This window comes from Silurus aristotelis (assembly GCF_946808225.1).
Source record: "Silurus aristotelis genome assembly, chromosome: 9".
NCBI classification, from domain to species: domain Eukaryota; kingdom Metazoa; phylum Chordata; class Actinopteri; order Siluriformes; family Siluridae; genus Silurus; species Silurus aristotelis.
In genome coordinates, this window is record NC_139582.1 from 5255509 (window position 1) to 5274257 (window position 18749).

The window sequence follows — 18749 nt, forward strand, 5'->3', positions numbered from 1 at the left end:
TCAACCAGGTGCTATAACTATGGCTTGTTAAGTCAGCTCTTATAACAATGCCTTGTTTTTAGTAAAGATTCAACCGGTATGAAGTAGAAGAAAACCTCTAGAACTTCTATGTCAAATTCTATGCTGTAGTCCCTTATATAGACTGTAGTTAAGGAATACAGGGAATAAGGGAATACAAGGAAATACAGCATAGACGGGGCTCTACTCCATCAGAAATTCGATTTGTTCTAACAGGATATTTTGTTTGACATAGAAGTTCTAGAGGTTTTCTTCTACTTCCACAGTGTTCCTGTGACAGGCTCTGCTACAACTCTGAGAAGAATGAACTGGGGATGAATGAAGAAATGGACAAATATGTTGCAAAACGTTATGAAATCATTTTTCAAAAAAGGAACATTTCATAAAGAACATCACAAGCCCTGCTTTTGTGGACCCAACCCATCCTCCAGATTTGGCATAGTTTTGTCAGTTTTATTTGAGGTAATAAAATATAAAAAAGTGTCTTTTCAAAAAACCAGGTAAAACGTACTGTTAATCCACTTTAGAAAACAAAACAAATATAACAAACGCAACTTTCTGACAGAAGAACTCATTATGAAGTCTGCACCAAAGCTGCTTTCAACTTTCAATATTGCTTGTGTGTGTTTAAAGAAACATTATCTTTTAAAAAGCTAATTCAATGCAGCACACTATTAGACCTACCAGACTATGAATAAATAACTCGAAATCTTTTTTCTTTTTTATTCTACACACAATTTGACATAAGAAATTGGAGATGTACATTCCATCACCGGTTACATGATTAATATGAGACACAGACCAAAAGATCCTTCTTACCTCCAGCTGTGAAAACCAGAGCAGGTTTTCATGGATGGAGTAAACATACCAAGCATGGAAGAGTCCAATCACCCCTGCCAATGTGAGCCCCGCCACCATGCCAAGAGTCTGCCAACAGCTCAAGTCATTAAGTCTTCCCCATGAAGAACAACTTATGTCCACCCACTGCTTTGAGACCTCTTTGTGCTCGTTTGCCCCAGAGCTATCCAAATCGACGCTGTCCAGAACGTTCTCTTGCACGCTCTTGCCTCTGCGTCTTGCTTTCATTGCAGCTTTCTCTGCCTTTCTGAGATATTTTTTTTTTTGGGTCCTCCACTGAACAATAATGCAGTGAACGAATCCAGCGGGTGCTTTCTGAATCTTGAAGGAGGAGCTTTCTCAAACACTGCTATTACCTCATTACTCATAAAAAAAAAAAAAAAAAAACAAGTTCCACAATTTTACAAGATATTTTATGAGCTATCTCGGCGAAAAAAAAAATCTGTGGAGGCTTTTTAAGGCGTAATAAAAGAACTGACCGTTCCACGACTGGACAAGACAGCTGAGATAGGAATGAAGGTATTGAGCGGCACAAATGGTGACCTTTCGGTGTTCGTAAGGGAAAAAAAGAAAGTCGTGGACTTGGAACGTCGCTTGGAAAATGTTAAAAGCATTTGTCCGTCTTTTTGAAACGATCAAAAAACTTCCTCACCGGTCTGAAATGGCATCCACAAGGTGCTATAACTGTCACAGACAAGACTTCACACAATGTGAATTCAAAAGAGTCCTGGCTGCAGCTGCTTCATGTCTCACACGTGGGTTTCCCAGAGGAGACACCAAGCTGACATCTGACTATTTAAACACGACGCCTAAATAACAACATATGGCCACGATACAGCAAGGAAAACACCTGGGTTCATAGGTTACCCAGATACCCAGTACACGTTACAGTACCCTTAGTTTAACCCAAACAAACTTTGCCTGACTTATAACCCAGACTTGTGCATGTACCTTGACCGAACACACTAAATCAACAAGACCATGTGCAGCTGCTTGCACCTTTGATGAGCTTCCTCAGTCCTCTCTCTCAAAGCCAGAGGAGGAAATGTATTTCCAGCATTGCAAATTTTCACTGCAAATTAAGAGCTCGCACTCCCATGAGCCCTGGCTCGCTCTAGAAGGCGTTTAACCGCAGGGGGAAAAAAACAAGGGAGCATGCTGGGAATAAAAGCTCCGGTCATTTCTTCCTTCAAAGCAAAGCGAAGCGGCTCCTACGTTTATCGAGCGAGAGAACTGATGACAGCGGAGAATGAGTCATAGCGCGAGCCTTAAAATACTACACTCTACACGTTGCATCACTCTTGTTCTTTCCATTACAGTCACGGCCAGACATGATTTAAACTCTAACGCGACCTTTTTATGAGTGGACCAGAACATGCTAGATCTACTGCATTTACCAGGCAGAAAAAAACAAAACTGTATGACTGTATGAACCAAGGCTTATAATGCACCACCAAGAAAGGTTAGGCCATCATTTTTCAAAAACCAATACAACTTTTCTTGCATGAATCTTATATTTCAAGAAAACTTTTGATAACATATGAGAAATCCTGACAGGGGTTCCATCTAAAAGTCATGGTAGCGATCTCTTTGTAAGAAAAGGTTATACAAATATAGTGAACAAATTATAAATTAATTAGCTAGCTCACAGGGCAAAAGTTGTAACTAGCATAATATAATAAATGTGCTGTGAGCTTGTTAGCTAGTGTCTAAAACAGACTAACTAGTAAAGAACATGAATTCCCGGTGTAGTTATAGTCATATTTTGCAATACTGCCACCTGGAGGAAGAAGGGCGCTCAGTGGTGAAGGTTGATGAGGATCTAAAGGTTGTGAGTTCAAATTCCAGCACCAACAAGCCAAAACTGCTGGGCACTTGAGCAAGGCCCTTAACCCTCAACTGCTCAGTTGTATAAATGAGATAATTGTAAGTTGCAATTAAAAGGAGTATCTGTTAAAAGTGTACTTTTTTGTAATTTGTCTAGTTTTGTTGCTATAGTGTTTTGTAATCATAGTAAAATATGGCAACAAGTAAAAATATTATTTGATTAACTGAGAGGATTCACAATAATGTGTAATATACATAACCCCACACTGTACAGCATGCAGTGAATCGTTTTTTTAAGTCTGATCTCCATTAAAAAAAATAATAATAATAATCAATTAAAAAATTACAAAAGAAAAGAAAATTAAAATTGAAATAAAAAAATAGAACAAAAGAAGGATTTTATTTTTTTGCATAGAATTGTAGTAAAATGAAATGGAATTGACATTTGTAATGAAATAGAATTAAAAGGGATTTAAGAATTTTTAATGTAATAAAATAGAATTGTAAACTCTGCACAAAGCCAGCTCCATGAAGATATGATTTACATGGGTTGGAATGAAAGATCTCCTGCTCTACAGCTTTGACCTTAACCCTATTAAACACCTTTGGGATGAATTGGAATGCTGACTGCACCCCAGGCCTCCTCAGTTCACCTCCAGCAGTACCTGATTTTACAGCCTGGTGGATGAATGAGCAGAAATCTTTAAAAGTACACTTCGAAATCTAGTGGAAATCTTCCCAGAAGAGTGGAGGTTATATAATAGCAAATGGGGAAATAAATGTGATTTTTAAAAAGCATATACAAATCTTATAGTCAGGTGTCCACAAAATGTTGCCTAAATAATGTATTGAAACAATTTCAAACCACTGTATTATACATTGGTAATACTGTGGAACCCGGTTATGTCAATGTCCTAGGGGGTCGCCAAAAATAGATAACCGATGATCGAGATAAACGAAAATCAAAATGGCGGCAGTATATTAACGTGCTTGAAATTTCTTTATGTACATGATGTGCGTTAATAAATGAGAATGTATGTACGCAGCGTTGTCGCGATTTGTTTGATGAAGGCATGCTATAAAAATACATACAGTACATGTTTATCTGTCAGGAATCCACCTGCCACGCCCCCTTCGGCACCCCCTTCAGCGTGTCAGGTGTTTTCTCGGCCGCTTTCTCTGAAGCTCCCGGCTTCAATCGCGCACATATGGTGCTCGTTTAGCATCATCACCAGCTCCTATTTAAACTTCCACACTCTTACCGTCCATTATTGTTGGTTTATGTTGGTTCACGGCGGTCGTTGTTATCGCTCATGTGTATCCCGGTATGTGTGTTCCCACCGGCACTCTCTCAACGGCTGCTCTTTTCTTCCCAAAGCGCATCGCGGATTTCCCCCCCGATCCTGCCGGTGTTCATTCTATGCTTTTGCTGCTCATCCCACGTTCTCCCGTGTGCTGTTCAGCGCCGCGCTGCTACATTCGCCTCCCGTTCATCGCATAACATTTAACAACAAAAGGCATATGTGCACTAACTAACAGCAGAGACTCACCAGTATACAATACAACACCTGTAGCAGCTGTAAGGTTTGATTTTCCCGCCACTTTCGCGAGTTCTTCTGCGGCTGCACAGTGCCGATCGAGATAACCGACGTTAAATGGCAAATTTTTCCCCCCTTGTGCTCGAGATATCAGGGTTCGGCGACATAAAAAAGTCGACATAACCGATAAAAAATGCTTAGACAAAGCGAGAATTTGGCGGTTCCACCTCAAAAAAGTCGACTTAATAGGGTTGTCGAGGTAACCGAGGGCGAGATAACCGGGTTCCACTGTACTTGTTTTGTATACTGGACACATGAAAAAAAACACATTGTCTCGTAATACTTGCTATAGAGTAAATTCATGTTATGTGGCATTGCAGTGTAGTTCTCAGAAGGTAAAGCTCCACTGTATAACACATCCAATATAATATGACTTTTGTTACATTCGGTCTGCCAAAGTGAAAGACGAGCTAATCTGTATTTCTAATGAACGCGCACATCTGTGCAGTGTCAGAGACGGGAATGCAGAACACGTCTCATGGCCCAAATACAACTGCATTGTCTTGCACATGGTTCTCGACTGACACACTTGGTTTTTTTTTCCTGAGCAAAATGCAGCATCTGCCAAGAGGATATGAGAAGAAAGCACAGTGCCAAAATAAGCAACTGTTTCAACCATCATAAGATCTGAGGCCTCGTGTTCAGACCTTTCTTATAGTTTCTGAGAGAACCCTGACCAAAAGAACGTCTTTCTGAACATGACAACAGCTTGGCTCTTCTCCAGTCTTCTGTTCCAGTTTAGGAAGCTACTATATAATCCCCTGCCCTTCTGTTAATCCATGAATATGATCTGGGAAAGCAAAACATTCATTCACCACATTTTGGGAATAAATCACACTTTTCCAGAAGGAAGCATAAGCATGTGTTTAATATTAACAGCTCAGAGAACAGGACCAAATAAACCTGTTCCTCAAACATTTCTAAACCCTGAGCTGCTTTTTCCATTAACATTGGTTCTTTAATGTCTAAGTTCAATACCAGCAAAGAGGAAAAACTATTTATGTTCTTCTTGAGCAATATGACAATATGACAATGCCATATATAACAACGTTCATTACATTTATATTTCTACAGGTAATGGTCATTGTAAAAAAAAAAAAATGGCACTCCAGACTGTTATTACCTTAAAGAAGGGGTTCTCAAACTATTTGGGGCCAGGGACCTCTTTGCAGGGAGAGAAGATTTTCCAAGGATCCCCTCAAAACAGTGATGAGCATATGCCTACTACAATTTGGATTAATAGAAGCCATTAGGGAAGCTTTGCATTGAAAAAAAAAAATTGTATTTGTTTTATACTGATAAACAGAAACACATTCAAATCATTGTAATACCACATACAGTGGATGTCAAAAGTCTGGAAAAAATAATTTAATTTTTTTATATATACAGTACAGACCAGAAGTTTGGACACACCTTCTCATTCAAAGAGTTTTCTTTATTTTCATGACTATGAAAATTGTAGATTCACACTGAAGGCATCAAAACTATGAATTAACACATGTGAATTCTTCAAAGTAGCCACATTTTGCTTATATTACTGCTTTGCACACTCTTGGCATTCTCTTGATGGCTACTTTGAAGAACCTACAATATGACATATTTTTAGTTTACTTTTTTGTTATGTATATAATTCCACATGTGTTAATTCATAGTTTTGATGCCTTCAGTGTGACTACAATTTTCATTGTCATGAAAATAAAGAAAACTCTTTGAATGAGAAGGTGTGTCCAAACTTTTGGTCTGTACTGTATATATAATATATATAAACTTTTGGTCTGTACTGGTTATATAATTTTTGAGAGAAACATGCATGTTCCTTTTTAATATGCAACAACTTCAACTTTGACCAAACCAAAAAAAATTAAGAAAAACCCTCTCTTATCATGATTAACAGCCTTTTTTTTGGCATTGGGACAGTGAAATACTTTGTAAAGCCAAAGGTGTTCTTTGCTAGTAGGGTATATGCAATGACTGGGCCGGCCATCCTATGATAGATAACACTCAAGCTGACTGTTTGCTCTCTAAACAATGCTTACAGTCATTGGATGTATGCATCAGTTCACTGGCAGGTTTTGTAAGTCATAAATACATAATATACATCTATTATAAATCTAATACAACGGTACAGCAAATGTGTTGCATTAAAGTAAATATTTTTATTGCAGCAGATACTATACACGCAATGTCTCTGTGTTAGTTTATGCTGCTGTAAATCTACTGTTACAGTAAATACATTGTCGTACAGTTTTAGTAGAGTTCCCAATACATTTGTGTATCAAATTTTGATTCTGTTATTAAAGAATTAATTGACTATTAATTTTATTTTTATTTTTTTAATGAATGAATAAATAAAAATCAACAACAACAAAAACCCTGTGATAATATTGACAATTTTAGTTTGTTATGGTAATAATTTTAGAGTAAACACAAAAAAATGTATTTAAATAAAAAGAATTGAAAACAAATTAATAGCCAGGGGGTTCAGATAAACTAATTATTCAATAATATTCAAATGTAAATTGATTCGATTTTGGCATTAATCAGTGAGCTTCTTAGGGTGTATTACCAGTTCCTATGTTGATATAAGAGATTGCTCGAGTGCTTTATTACCAGCCTCTAGACTTTATCTGTACTAGTATGTAAATGAAGGCTGTAACATAAAACCCCTGCATTTTCCTTCACCGCATTCGAAAGTGTAAGTAAATATTTTTTTTTTATAATCGATTAATTTACACAGCAACTTAGATCAGTTGCACTATTGTGAAAAAAAGGTCAGTTCATTTCCTGAAGAATGTTAGCGCTTACAATCTGTGCGGAAATATCGAAACAAACTCGTCCATCTTTTCTGCTACAAGTCTCTTTCTTTATCTTGTCTGAAAGTGGCAGAGTTTAAGGGAAAAAAAAGTACGAGGCTGAGAGTATTTCTGTTTGCTACTGAGTTGCAAAATGCAAAAACATGCAAAACAGTGATATTGGAAACATGCCTGAAGGTTAAACTACAAACATCTAAAGAGCAACCATGAAAGAATGCTGGGTAAAATGTTTTCTTCTCAGAGTGTTAAAATGTATAGAGTCAGTGTTTTGTTAACACACGTTCTGTATTCACAGACTTCTTTCCAAACTGTTACCACAAACTTGAAGGCACAAATGTCTCTGGAAAATTTACTTTAACTTGGAAACCCAAACCTGTTCCAGGATGACAATGCACCTGTGCACAAAGTGAGATCCATGAGTTGGAGTGGAAGATCCTAAGTGGTTTATTAAACACCTTTGGGATGAACTGGAACGCTGACTGCACTCCAGGCTTCCTTCGCTTACCTACATCAGTACGCTACTTTACTGACACTGTTGTGGCTGAAATGAGCACAAGCCACCACAACCACACACCAAGTGGAACATCTAGTGGAACATCTCCCTGAAGGTTAATACAACACCAAATGAATATTAAATGTGGAATGGGATGTTTAAAAAGCATATACAAATCTTATGGTCGGTTGTTCACAAACTCATATAAATCAAGGCTCAGTATCAGAATCAGTCTTATTTTATGATGCAAGTTTTAGTTAAAAACTTGATGCAATCCAGCCTTCTATTTAATAAAATGCAAGATATGTCAATTAGCGTATAAATCTAGATTGATACCCGAGTTTTAAATTCTCTGACTTTAGCTGACACCACCTGGACGCTCCTTTGCCCTAATCTCACAAACTATAAACCACACTCAAGGTTTTTGTCAAAAAAACTTTTATTGCTCATTACTGCAAAATCAACATTCAGTTAAAGTTTTGCACCTGGCACTGCCAACCAGCATTTCCTGCCCACATTGTTGGTATTATTATGCCCTTTATACTTTCCTTACATCTAAAAATGACTGAAATTCTTGTTTTTTTCTAGACTATTAGCTCTGGCTGACTTAATTACTTATCACAATATATATTCAAATGAAAAACTGCAAGCACATTTGCCAAGTTTTGCTTGTCAAATGTCCCCCCTAATGAATAGATGCATATTAACCAAAGAATAATAACAAACTAACAAACTCTTGACAATTCTTTAGTAAACAAAAAGGGACTCTGGTAGCTTTGCTGATATTGTATTCATATTTAATGAATGAATATTTAACCTTACCAGGTCAGTGAGTGCTGCCTCTGTGGCGGCAGAGCAGACTTTTCATTTATTCATCTTTTATTAATTAACTAGAGTCGTTAATGTGTTAGTAATGAGTCAACACAATGAATTTTTTAACACACACTTTTCATTTACAGAAGCCTTTAAGAAAAACAAACAGTCTCCATGGCTCTATTACAGTGTCTCTGCAGAACAGTGCACACAGTTCAATGCTCTCTAATAGTTTCGCTGCAAAAGGGCACACAATCCCAGACGCTCTCGCATTCGAATTTACAGAACAGTGCGCAGTCTCTAAGCACCATCACAGAGTCTCTACAGAAAAGTGCTCAGTCTCCAAATCTCCTGTTCTGTACACTCACCAAAGGTCAGCGTCCAAACAGACTCTGGTCCTATCATATCTCTACAGAGAAGCTCAGCTCCAGTGATCTCATTCAGAGTCTCTTTTTTTTTTCTTGAGCACGGTAAATGCAAAAATAAAGCAAAAACTAAAATGTGAGAGGTATACAACTGAATTCCTTCTGCAAAGTGCTGCCAGCTGTTAAGATTTCCTTAAGGCTCCTGAACCACCATCGGTTGGAATCCTTGATTAGTTTTTCTCCCTTTTTACTTTACTTAGGCCATACTTTATTTAGTTAGAGCTTTTCTTCTAGTTTCTAGCTGTACATGTCAGTTTTCAACTCCGTACAATCTTTGGTAAAAGATGTAAAAATATGACTATGTGATCGGTTTTCCATCCATCCAACTGTATGGATGAATGGATAAATGGATGGACGGACGGACAGACAGACAGACAGACAGACAGACAGACAGACAGACAGACAGACAGACAGACAGACAGACAGACAGACAGACAGACAGACAGACAGACAGACAGACAGGTAGATAGAGTAACTTCTTATTTCGTAAAAAAAAAAACATGACAGATGAGACATCCTGTGGTTGTGGAAAAACTGTTACTTTGATTAAAAAAAGGATCATTTTGGTGCAGGCCAAATTATTGGCAAAAGAAAACAACTAAGGAGTTTGTTGAAACTACTGAAATTTGGTTAAGAACTGGTCAACACAACCTGAAATAATAGTGGTGAAACATTATCTTCAGGGGAAAATTGGGGGAAAAAATCTTGATCTGAAATCACTTAAAAACTTGGTGAAATCAAACGGTAAAACAACAGTAGAAGTGAACTACACAGTTTTTAACCCCATATAGATTTTTTAGGGTGTGGTGGAGAAGAATTTTACACGGAATTAAGATCTAAACCTTGTAACATTCTTGTCTCTGAGCTCAGCAGGCAGTTTGTTTGACCTCATGGCTTGGTTTTTGCTCTGAATGCTTTGTCATCTGTAAGTCCTTCTATAGAGAAGTGTGTGCCTTTCCAAATCATGTCCAATCAATAAACTTTTCAACAAGTGGACTCTAATCAAGTTATAGAAGCATCTCAGCAACAATCAAGAGACTTGGGAGGCACTCGAGTTAATTTTCATGTGTTGCTGCAAAGGGTCTGAATATTTATGTACATTTAAAAGTTCAGGTTTTTTAATAAAAAAAAAAGACAGAATTTACTTTGACATTATGGGGTACTGAGTGTATATTAAAAAAAAACCCTATTGATTGCAAAAAAAACTAAAATAAAAAAATGTATGTGTATATATTTTTAATAAATATATAAATAAATACATATAAAAGAAACATACTCAGATCTATATCTGTATTTAGATATTAAAAATAATAATAAACCTTGTTCGAAAAGAATTTTTAATCAGAGAACATTTGTTATTGATGCACCAAGTTTCAAATCAGCACTAACATCGGCCATGATTCACACATCCGGCAATTACCCCTCTGGGGGGCGACAAACGCGTCGGCGCGTTTTATGCTAATTGTTCCTCATAACGTTGAAACAAACTTAATTTACACTGTCTTTTATAGTCAAACATTTAAGAGCAATACATCATTCAGATCTGTAAAGGGTTTACTTTTATTTGTATGCACTCATAACAACAAAACACCATGCTTTTATGAAATAAAGAAAACAGAGACAGCAGAGAGTGTACACTGTCTGTCATCTCTCTGTCCACTTTTTCAGATCGAACACAAATAAAAGATAGATAGATAGATAGATAGATAGATAGATAGATAGATAGATAGATAGATAGATAGATAGATAGATAGATAGATAGACAGACAGACAGACAGACAGACAGACAGACAGACAGACAGACAGACAGACAGACAGACAGACAGACAGACAGACAGACAGACAGATTTCCTCATGACCTGACCAGCATTAAATGCAACTTTTTTACTTTCTTTACGTTACTTTATTTCTTATTTTACTGTTATAGAACTGTATATAAAGAAAGGTCAGGGAAATTATTTTACAATCAGGAGTTAAATAATACACACGAACTGCAATATAACCTGCATATAAAAAGCTTCTGGAAAAAGATTTTCCATGACCAACAATGACCAGTCTCTCTACTGCTTTACATTACAGCCGAATGGACACATTCTACTGAAAGCTCACCTTTATATTGGAGAACCACAGGTCATTTTCATGAAGTGTAGCCATGTAGATGCAACACAGCAGGCCCAGACTAACTCCTACTACAGACCCGAAGACAACACACAGCACCGTCCACCATGATGTCCCTTCTGAAAACATAAATAAAATTACACCATGATATGGCACCCAGCAGCACTAAATGCTTAGACACCTCTCTTTCAAATCCCTCACAGATCTAAGCTTTATGGTCTATTGTGCTAAAATGGTACTGACCGAAAGTCGTTTTATGCAAGTGGCCGGCTGCATGTTCGCACCGCTGACCCTGAAGTTCTGGACCCACTTCCTTCACTTTACTCTTCCTCTGCCTTAACGCAGTCATGTCCAATCACAAGACCCTGAAACACACACAGAGACAGAGGCTTTATAAAAACAGACCTGAGATAAAGAAATAATGCACTAAATTTCACAAGAGGGTTCGGTCATACACTACGAAAACAAAACGACACCAAACATTTGTATGCTTTTATTTGTTTGGCCTTTTTTTTTTTTTCAATGCTTTCCCTTTAATCACAGTTTATGCAGGTCCATTAAACATGAAACAGCAAGACAATATAATGACTATATGAAGACAGAAAATCATATGCCCCTTATATTGCTATGTACTCTTTATGTTTTCGAGTTTCCAAACACCTCATTTAACCCAAAAGACTTAATACATTAATAAAAGGCTTTTACTTCCATTAGTTCTAATTACAATAACAGAATTTTTGTAGCATGCACATTACAGCATAGTGAAATTCTTTTTTTACATTTCTGTGATGTTAGCAAGCTGCAGTCAAAGGGTCAACCATGATCGAGTGCCCCTGGAGCACAGAGCATTGGGGGCCTTGCTCAAGGGCCCAATGGTAGCAGCATGGCAATTCTGGGGCTTGAACCCCTGACTTTCCGATCAATAATCCAGAGTGTTAACCACTGGGCTACCACTTGCCCTATTTAACACAATATTAGATCAACATTGTGCTAAATTGCTGGGTTTGTTTTAGGTATAGATCTTTTCTAATCTAATTCGCTGATATATTTTGCACTCTGAACTTGATTTTGTTCAACATTGAAACAACACAGTGACACAGCCAGAGTATACACAGCCTTCATATCTGCATTATATCAAAAAGACTCCTCTTTTATATTATATTTTTGTTGGTAATATTAACCATGCTTTTGTGCATCATAGACTGATATGTTTTTCCACTGTCTCATATTCGGCACTGAGGTCTATATATGCAATCTCTCTATCAATTAACTTTGGATATCTTTCATGCACGTCTTGGTGTCTGTGTGTTATCCCCAGGCCTGCAGTGGAGAGACTGGCCAAGAACATGTGAGATGAGTCTTTAAATTGTTGATAGCTCAATGATACTTATTAAACATTTTTATGACCCTCATCTGTTATTCTATTTTTTTTTTTAAGATCCTAATAAAGGATCTAGCATTTTGTGAGTAGATCATGGATATTTCCCTGAATTCAATATTGATAATAAGACATTTGCCTTACCCAAGCTCTAAATGCTTCACTTTAAAGAACAATATAATCTACCCAGACCAGAACAAAGCTAACGCAGTTGCATGCAGCAGTTCTATTAAATTGTACAAATCAATTAAATCAATACCAAAGAACACATAGCACCATATAAACTGCTTATATAAAGCATAAACATTACAAGCATGTTAACATGGAACAAATACACATTGAGACACGTTATAACTGGAAGCCAGTGAATAATTAGTACAGTGGAACCTCGATACCTCCGACCTCGATAGTTGGCGACATTTCATTTGGAACCGGAGTGAGACTAACTCCCGAAAAAATCAGACAGTTCACGTGAAGCTGCGAGTGGCTCCAAAGTTCGGAGTAACATTTCAAAAGTTTGTACTAATAAATTACATAAAAATGTTTAAAAAACGGTTTTATTATTGTATTATTAATTTAATGTAGTAAATAAAATATTTATGACAAGCAGTTCACAATTTTTGTTGAGTTTACACTACAGAACATGTACAATTCCCCTTGAAAAAGGAAACCATCAAAAAGGTGAGTTAAAAGGTCATGATTTGTTTGTTACTCGCGATGTGTCATAGAACGTAACCCCCACGAGTATCTACGTTACACTGTATTTTGAAATTATTTCTATTTGTGAAAACAAACCTACATAATTTGGCATGGTTTTGTAAAAAAAACTGAGTGCTGTTTGGTGCTGTAACCAAATGGAGGTTCTTTTTCATGACAAATGATTAAATAAAAATATGCATGAATGAAGGAATAAATGAATACATTATTATTATTTTGTTATTTCTTTATTCTGATAAAACTACAGCTGTTGAGGAATTCTTTACTCTTCACATAATGCATTTTTGATAATTCTCTCTCTCTCTCTCCCCTTTCCAGATCCACCTGATGTCCCACCACTGGATGGAGTTCTCTTTGATTAGAGACCACTCAGTACAGTTAATAATGGTTCCACAAGAACAGCCTAAAGATGCATGAAGTTAGTAAGCAACTCAAGAACTTTGGGGATGGATTTGGACTGTAATTAACATTCTACTTAAATGTTTGAATGAACAGTTCTGCATTTAAGTGACCATCACTGAACACATCACCAATGATAGAACTGTAATAAATGGACATTCGGTGCCACCCAGATAAGGATGGCTTCCCTTCAAGGCTTCTTCCTCATATCATCTCCTGGATTGTTTTTCCTTTGCCACTGGTTAACTCATTAGGGATAAATGTATAGTCACAAAACATACAAATTTCATATTTTTATCGCTGCTCTGGGACAATGTCCATTGTTAAAAGTGCTCTACAAATAAAACCGAATATTGAATATGCAAATTACTTTGTTGCGTCATCAGGCGACTTCAAGGGCTATTCTTGCATATATTAGATACTTTCCCCCGAAGGGAGATTTTTCTTCAGCATAAACCACAATAGATTAGAACCTCCAAAATACACTGCAATAGATGTAACATCCATGGTGCACCTTTTTGAAGAAGAATAAAACCCTCCTGGTGGAGTGTGATGAGCATCAGGGGGTAGAAGTGAAGAGTAACTCCCCATCAGTGTGTGTTATTCTGCGGGGGGATAAATCCTGGGTTCATCCCGCAATCAGGACGCTAATGGCACGTGTTTAACACGATTTCTGGATTTCACAAAGCAAGTGTGCATGTCTGGGATCAGGTGTCTTCCCCCAAACCCCATTCATTCGCAGGCCCTGGTTGGAGCACCGCTCTTTCCTGCTCGCGCCGCCGCTGGATGTCCACCGAACCCCCGCATGAGCATCAGCGTCGCTGCGGCGCTTCGGGGATGGATGGGGGATGGGGGGGAGAAGGAAAGGGGAATGCATGCAATCGAAAGAAGAAGTTAAAACCCCCCTGAGATCGGGTCTCACCGTGTTCCTCCTGAGCTCGTTGTAGGCTGTCGGATAAATCTGGTAACGCCTCCTCTTTGCGCAGGACGAGAAGATGGAAGCGAGCAGTTGCCTCAATACCTTTTCGCTTCTCCGTCAGCAAGCGTTGAATCACGGTCATAAAACGCGGTTTGGCCCGGGTCATCGGCCTTGGTGTCGCACGCTGAAGCTGCGTCTCCCCTCTGGGTGAACCCAGCTCGCACAATAGCGCAGCGCCACGTGGAGAACCGACACAAGGCGCCGTTACACAAGATCACCGCAGGAAATGAGAACAGGAAATAAATCACCTAAACTGAGCCAAATCGCATGGATCATAGCATTTAAAATATAATTTAGTATTAAAGGTATCTACCCAAATCCAGCATTTGATGTTGTTTTGACCCATTATAGAGTAATACTCGATTTTTCCATACTACTCAGTATGCTAGTATACGCTTGTACAGTAACCATGGCAACCCCTGAGCATGTGACTACTAGTAGTTGTATATGAGTGCGTACTATTCAGTACTCTAGTATGAATGTTTGACTGGAGAAACCAAGGACCACCAAGGACAGTGACCACTGAATTTAATGTTTAGTTTTAATTAAAGGAGCATTATTGTGATATTGTGCAGTTTATAAGTTGTTAAATCCGCGTTTGCCAAAATTGTGAAGTATCTTAAACGTATTATACAAGGTGGCATCAAAAAGTTTCCAGACTAATGGTACTAATTGGTGCTATTCCTACCACGTCTGAGATTTCATCATGGACCGCAGGTTAAGAGCAAATGTGCAAATTCTGCATAAAACTGGGCAAATCTGCCACGGAGATGTTTGACATGAATCGGTTCTCTAAACACATTCCTATGTTCTCTCTTTAGTATCAATAGGATCTTAACGATGCCAGTGCGTAAGGTATGCAGAATGTCTGTGTCTCATATATACACAGTTGTGAGGTTAAAAAAACATTGTGTCTACATGGGTAATTTATATGGCTTGTATGGCAGACATAATTTATACCTAATTATGGTGATAAAATGAAAACAAAATAGAGAGAAAGGCAAAAACATATTACATTGTAATATTGTGTCAGGAGATGTTTATTTAACAATTATGGAAGGAGACTCCATGATCAGTAATATTTATGAGTAATGATGTCTTGAGGAGGTTGTGGGTTGCATTGCTTTTGTCATATTATTTTTGACAAAAAGAAAAAAGAAAGGCTGGTGCAGAAACGCATGCTAAGTGACAAAAGTAATGAATCTTGTTTTTTGTTTTTTTTACTTTCCGCAGGATAAAATGTAACTATAAACGAGCAAAAAAGGACATTCTCAATTAATAAATAAAAGATTGCAGTTGTCGGCAAATTGCAATGGTATAAAAGGAAAGAAGCATTTCCAGACCTACTGTCAGTAATAATCAGGGAGGAAACAGTGCTTTGTAACGGGCCACGAGAGCGCAGTTGTTGCTTATTTTTCAGCATGTCTAATCCTGATTTATTCATCGCACATCGGAAGAAAGCACAACTTTCATTAGAGTTGACATGAGAAGTGTGAATGCAACACTGATGTTGTCCAACACAGAGCAATATTTACTGTAATATATGTATATATGTGGTTCATATCTCTCAGTGTTTCATTGCTTCATCTCCAGCTTTAAACACAAAGCATGTATTTTGTGCAGGAAAGCGTATCATCCCTTTGTGTGGAACACCCTGAGTCCTTACAGAGACACCAAAGAGATTGACTATGTGATTGCCATGGTAAGAGACTGCAGCTTCAGTACCACACTTATCAGAACGAATCTGGAAAAAAAATGCATGTTTTAATGTAATCTAGCAGGAATTTTGTACAATTGTAGAAAATCTAGCGCAGATCCAATAGTTTCATTGCTCAGAAAATGAAGTGAGTCAGTTGAGAACCATGTCCAAGACAGAGCAGTTGTAATTGGGCCATGAGACGTGTTCTGCATTCCTGTCTCTGACACTGCACAGATGTGTGCATTCATTAGAAATACAGATTGGCTCGTCTTTCACTTTGGCAGACCGAATGTAATGTCATATCATATTGAATGTGTTATATAGCGGAGCCTTACCTTCTGAGAACTACACTGCAATGCCATGTTATGTTATTATACAGTATGCTAAGTGTGACCTTACTTTTCTTGTGTCCAGTATGCAACACTGAACAAGTATTAACAATGTGGGAGAGTTTGGAATTGTTTAATACACTATATGGACTAAGGTTTGTGGACACCTGACTGCAAGATTTTTGAACATCCTATTACACACTTGGATAATAACCATGATAACGCCCACTCTTCTGGGAAGATGTTTCACTAGATTTTGGAGGGTGCCTGTGGAGATTTGTGCTCATTCAGTGAAAGGGGGGGTTAGTAAGTCAGGTACTGGTGTAGGTGAGGTGAGGAGGCCTGGGGTGCAGTCAGTGTTCCAATTCATCCCAAAGGTGTTCAATAGGATTGAAGTCGGATAGCTGGTCACTCAAGCTCTTCCACCCACACTTATGTGCACCATATCTTCATGCATTTGGCTTTGTGCACAGGGACAGTCATGCTGGAAACTGGTTTGGTTTTTCCTAGTTCGAATGAAGCGAAATGTACCACATCCAAACACATCCTATACAGGTGTGGAACTTTGTGGTATCAGTTTGGGGAAGAATCACATAAGGCTAGAAAAGTCAGGTGTCCATACTTTTGTCCGTATAGTTTACACCAACCATGCAGTTTCAGTGATAAACAAACAAATGGAATGTTTGCCAGGATTCTATTAGCTGAGTAAATCTACTTGCGGCCATTTTTTTTTCTTTTCACTGCTCATTTACAGCATTTCAAACTGATCTATATATATAGACCATGTCTTCAAACCTGCCTTATATAAGCTTTCCATCATTCACATGATCGTTTTGTAGATAGAGTGTTTTTGTTCTTGAAACGTTCTTTGTTTTTCAGTTCTCTGGCCATTGTAACATGGATCGAAGAGCTTCTGGAAGACCTGTCCATCTGTTACAATGACACATCCTGTCCGTTCATTTGAAGAATATCAGATGATAAAAAATTACGAGGAAAGAAAAATTTTACATTCTTTATGACCATTGCACGTGCCTACCCAAAACTTGCGCGGACACACGTTAAGACTGGCCTTTTCCGTATTTGCCCGAAAATCCCTTCTTCTCTTCAGTAAAGTCCTTTAGCGCAGTTTGTTCAATGTTTTACAAGCTCCAGCGCTGATCACGCAGGGTACGTCACAAAGACAAACTCAACATCCCACTGGCATATAAGATTCAAAAAGAATGACTGCGATATAATTTATCGTGTCCTTTATGTTTAAATCCCAGTCATATTTGAAATTCAGGCATATCAGATCATGCTACTTGAAGATGGATTTCATAAAAAAAAAAAAAAAAAAAAAGAAAGAAAAAAAAAGGCCTAAAGAGCATCCTTTAGATATGCATATGTGCCATTGTGCGTGAAAGCGCTTTGAAACTCTTAGATGTTCCACGCTGAAACTGATGAAAAAGAAAGATGTGTGCATCCACATGGTTAGAGGAGAAGTATTAAAAGAACGCTGCAGCCGGTATGAAAGGGTGTAAAATTATCAAAGAGATTTAGTAGAATAAATTGGCAGGCAGTTCACTGGAGTGAGGGATTATGGCGCAAGAAAAGCGTAAATGTTTAATGGTTTACTTGCTTTCTCTCTTTCTTTCCTATTTTTTATTTATTTATTTATTCTTGGAAGACATTCATGTGTCTGGTTTAAGTTCCTGATAAAACCCACAGGAAAAGTAGGTTGCAGTCTTTTTCTTCATTTCACACCAGATTTCTTGCTTGAGAAGAAGTTCGCATGGGGAAGGCAGAGATTTAAAGCATGAGGACGCGGATTATTAAAGTTAAGCTACTACAGTTTCCAGTGGACTCAAATGCAATTCTTAAACCCTCCTTTTTTTTTTCTCTTCGTCCACTTACCTAAGCACAAAACAAAGTTTTTTTCTTGGAGGGCTGTGTAAAAACATTTGGATTTATCTGGTAAAAAAAAAAAAAAAAAAAAAAAAACACAAAATAGGCATTAGAACCACTGGATACTAGAATTTGTTTGCTTTCTTTCCCCATAAGTCATTTTTTATTAATTTGTTTTCCCCTTTTCTCCATTCGCTTTCTGCACTCAGCTCATTTTGCCCTGAAGTCAATTTTCAAGCAGGTTTGAAAAGACCAATCTTTTTTTTTTTGCCAAAGCGCAGTGCAATTCACCCCAGCATATCACTATTGCTTCAGTCCAGGGTTATGACATTTACTATTAAATCCACCAGAGACGAGTGAATACTGGACTTCACCACCTATTTCAACAAATTATATACTCA

The 18749-nt window shown here is 37.8% G+C and overlaps 1 protein-coding gene across 2 annotated transcripts in view; it reads right to left on the reverse strand.

The window, feature by feature from the left end:
* Positions 1-15011, reverse strand: part of dpy19l3 (dpy-19 like C-mannosyltransferase 3) — a 71658-nt gene extending 56647 nt beyond the window's left edge. Inside the window, exons 1-3 of one of the 2 annotated variants that reach the window (XM_083549942.1) lie at positions 14380-15011; positions 11207-11328; positions 10955-11082 (exon numbers count right to left, since the gene is read on the reverse strand). In XM_083549942.1, coding sequence (XP_083406068.1) covers positions 10955-11082; positions 11207-11312 — 234 coding nt within the window. In that variant the 5' untranslated portion in view covers positions 11313-11328; positions 14380-15011. Of the gene's footprint in view, positions 1-837; positions 1223-10954; positions 11083-11206; positions 11329-14379 lie in introns of those variants that run through there. The other variant, XM_083549941.1, reaches the window with a different exon arrangement.
* Positions 15012-18749: the final 3738 nt, after the last annotated feature.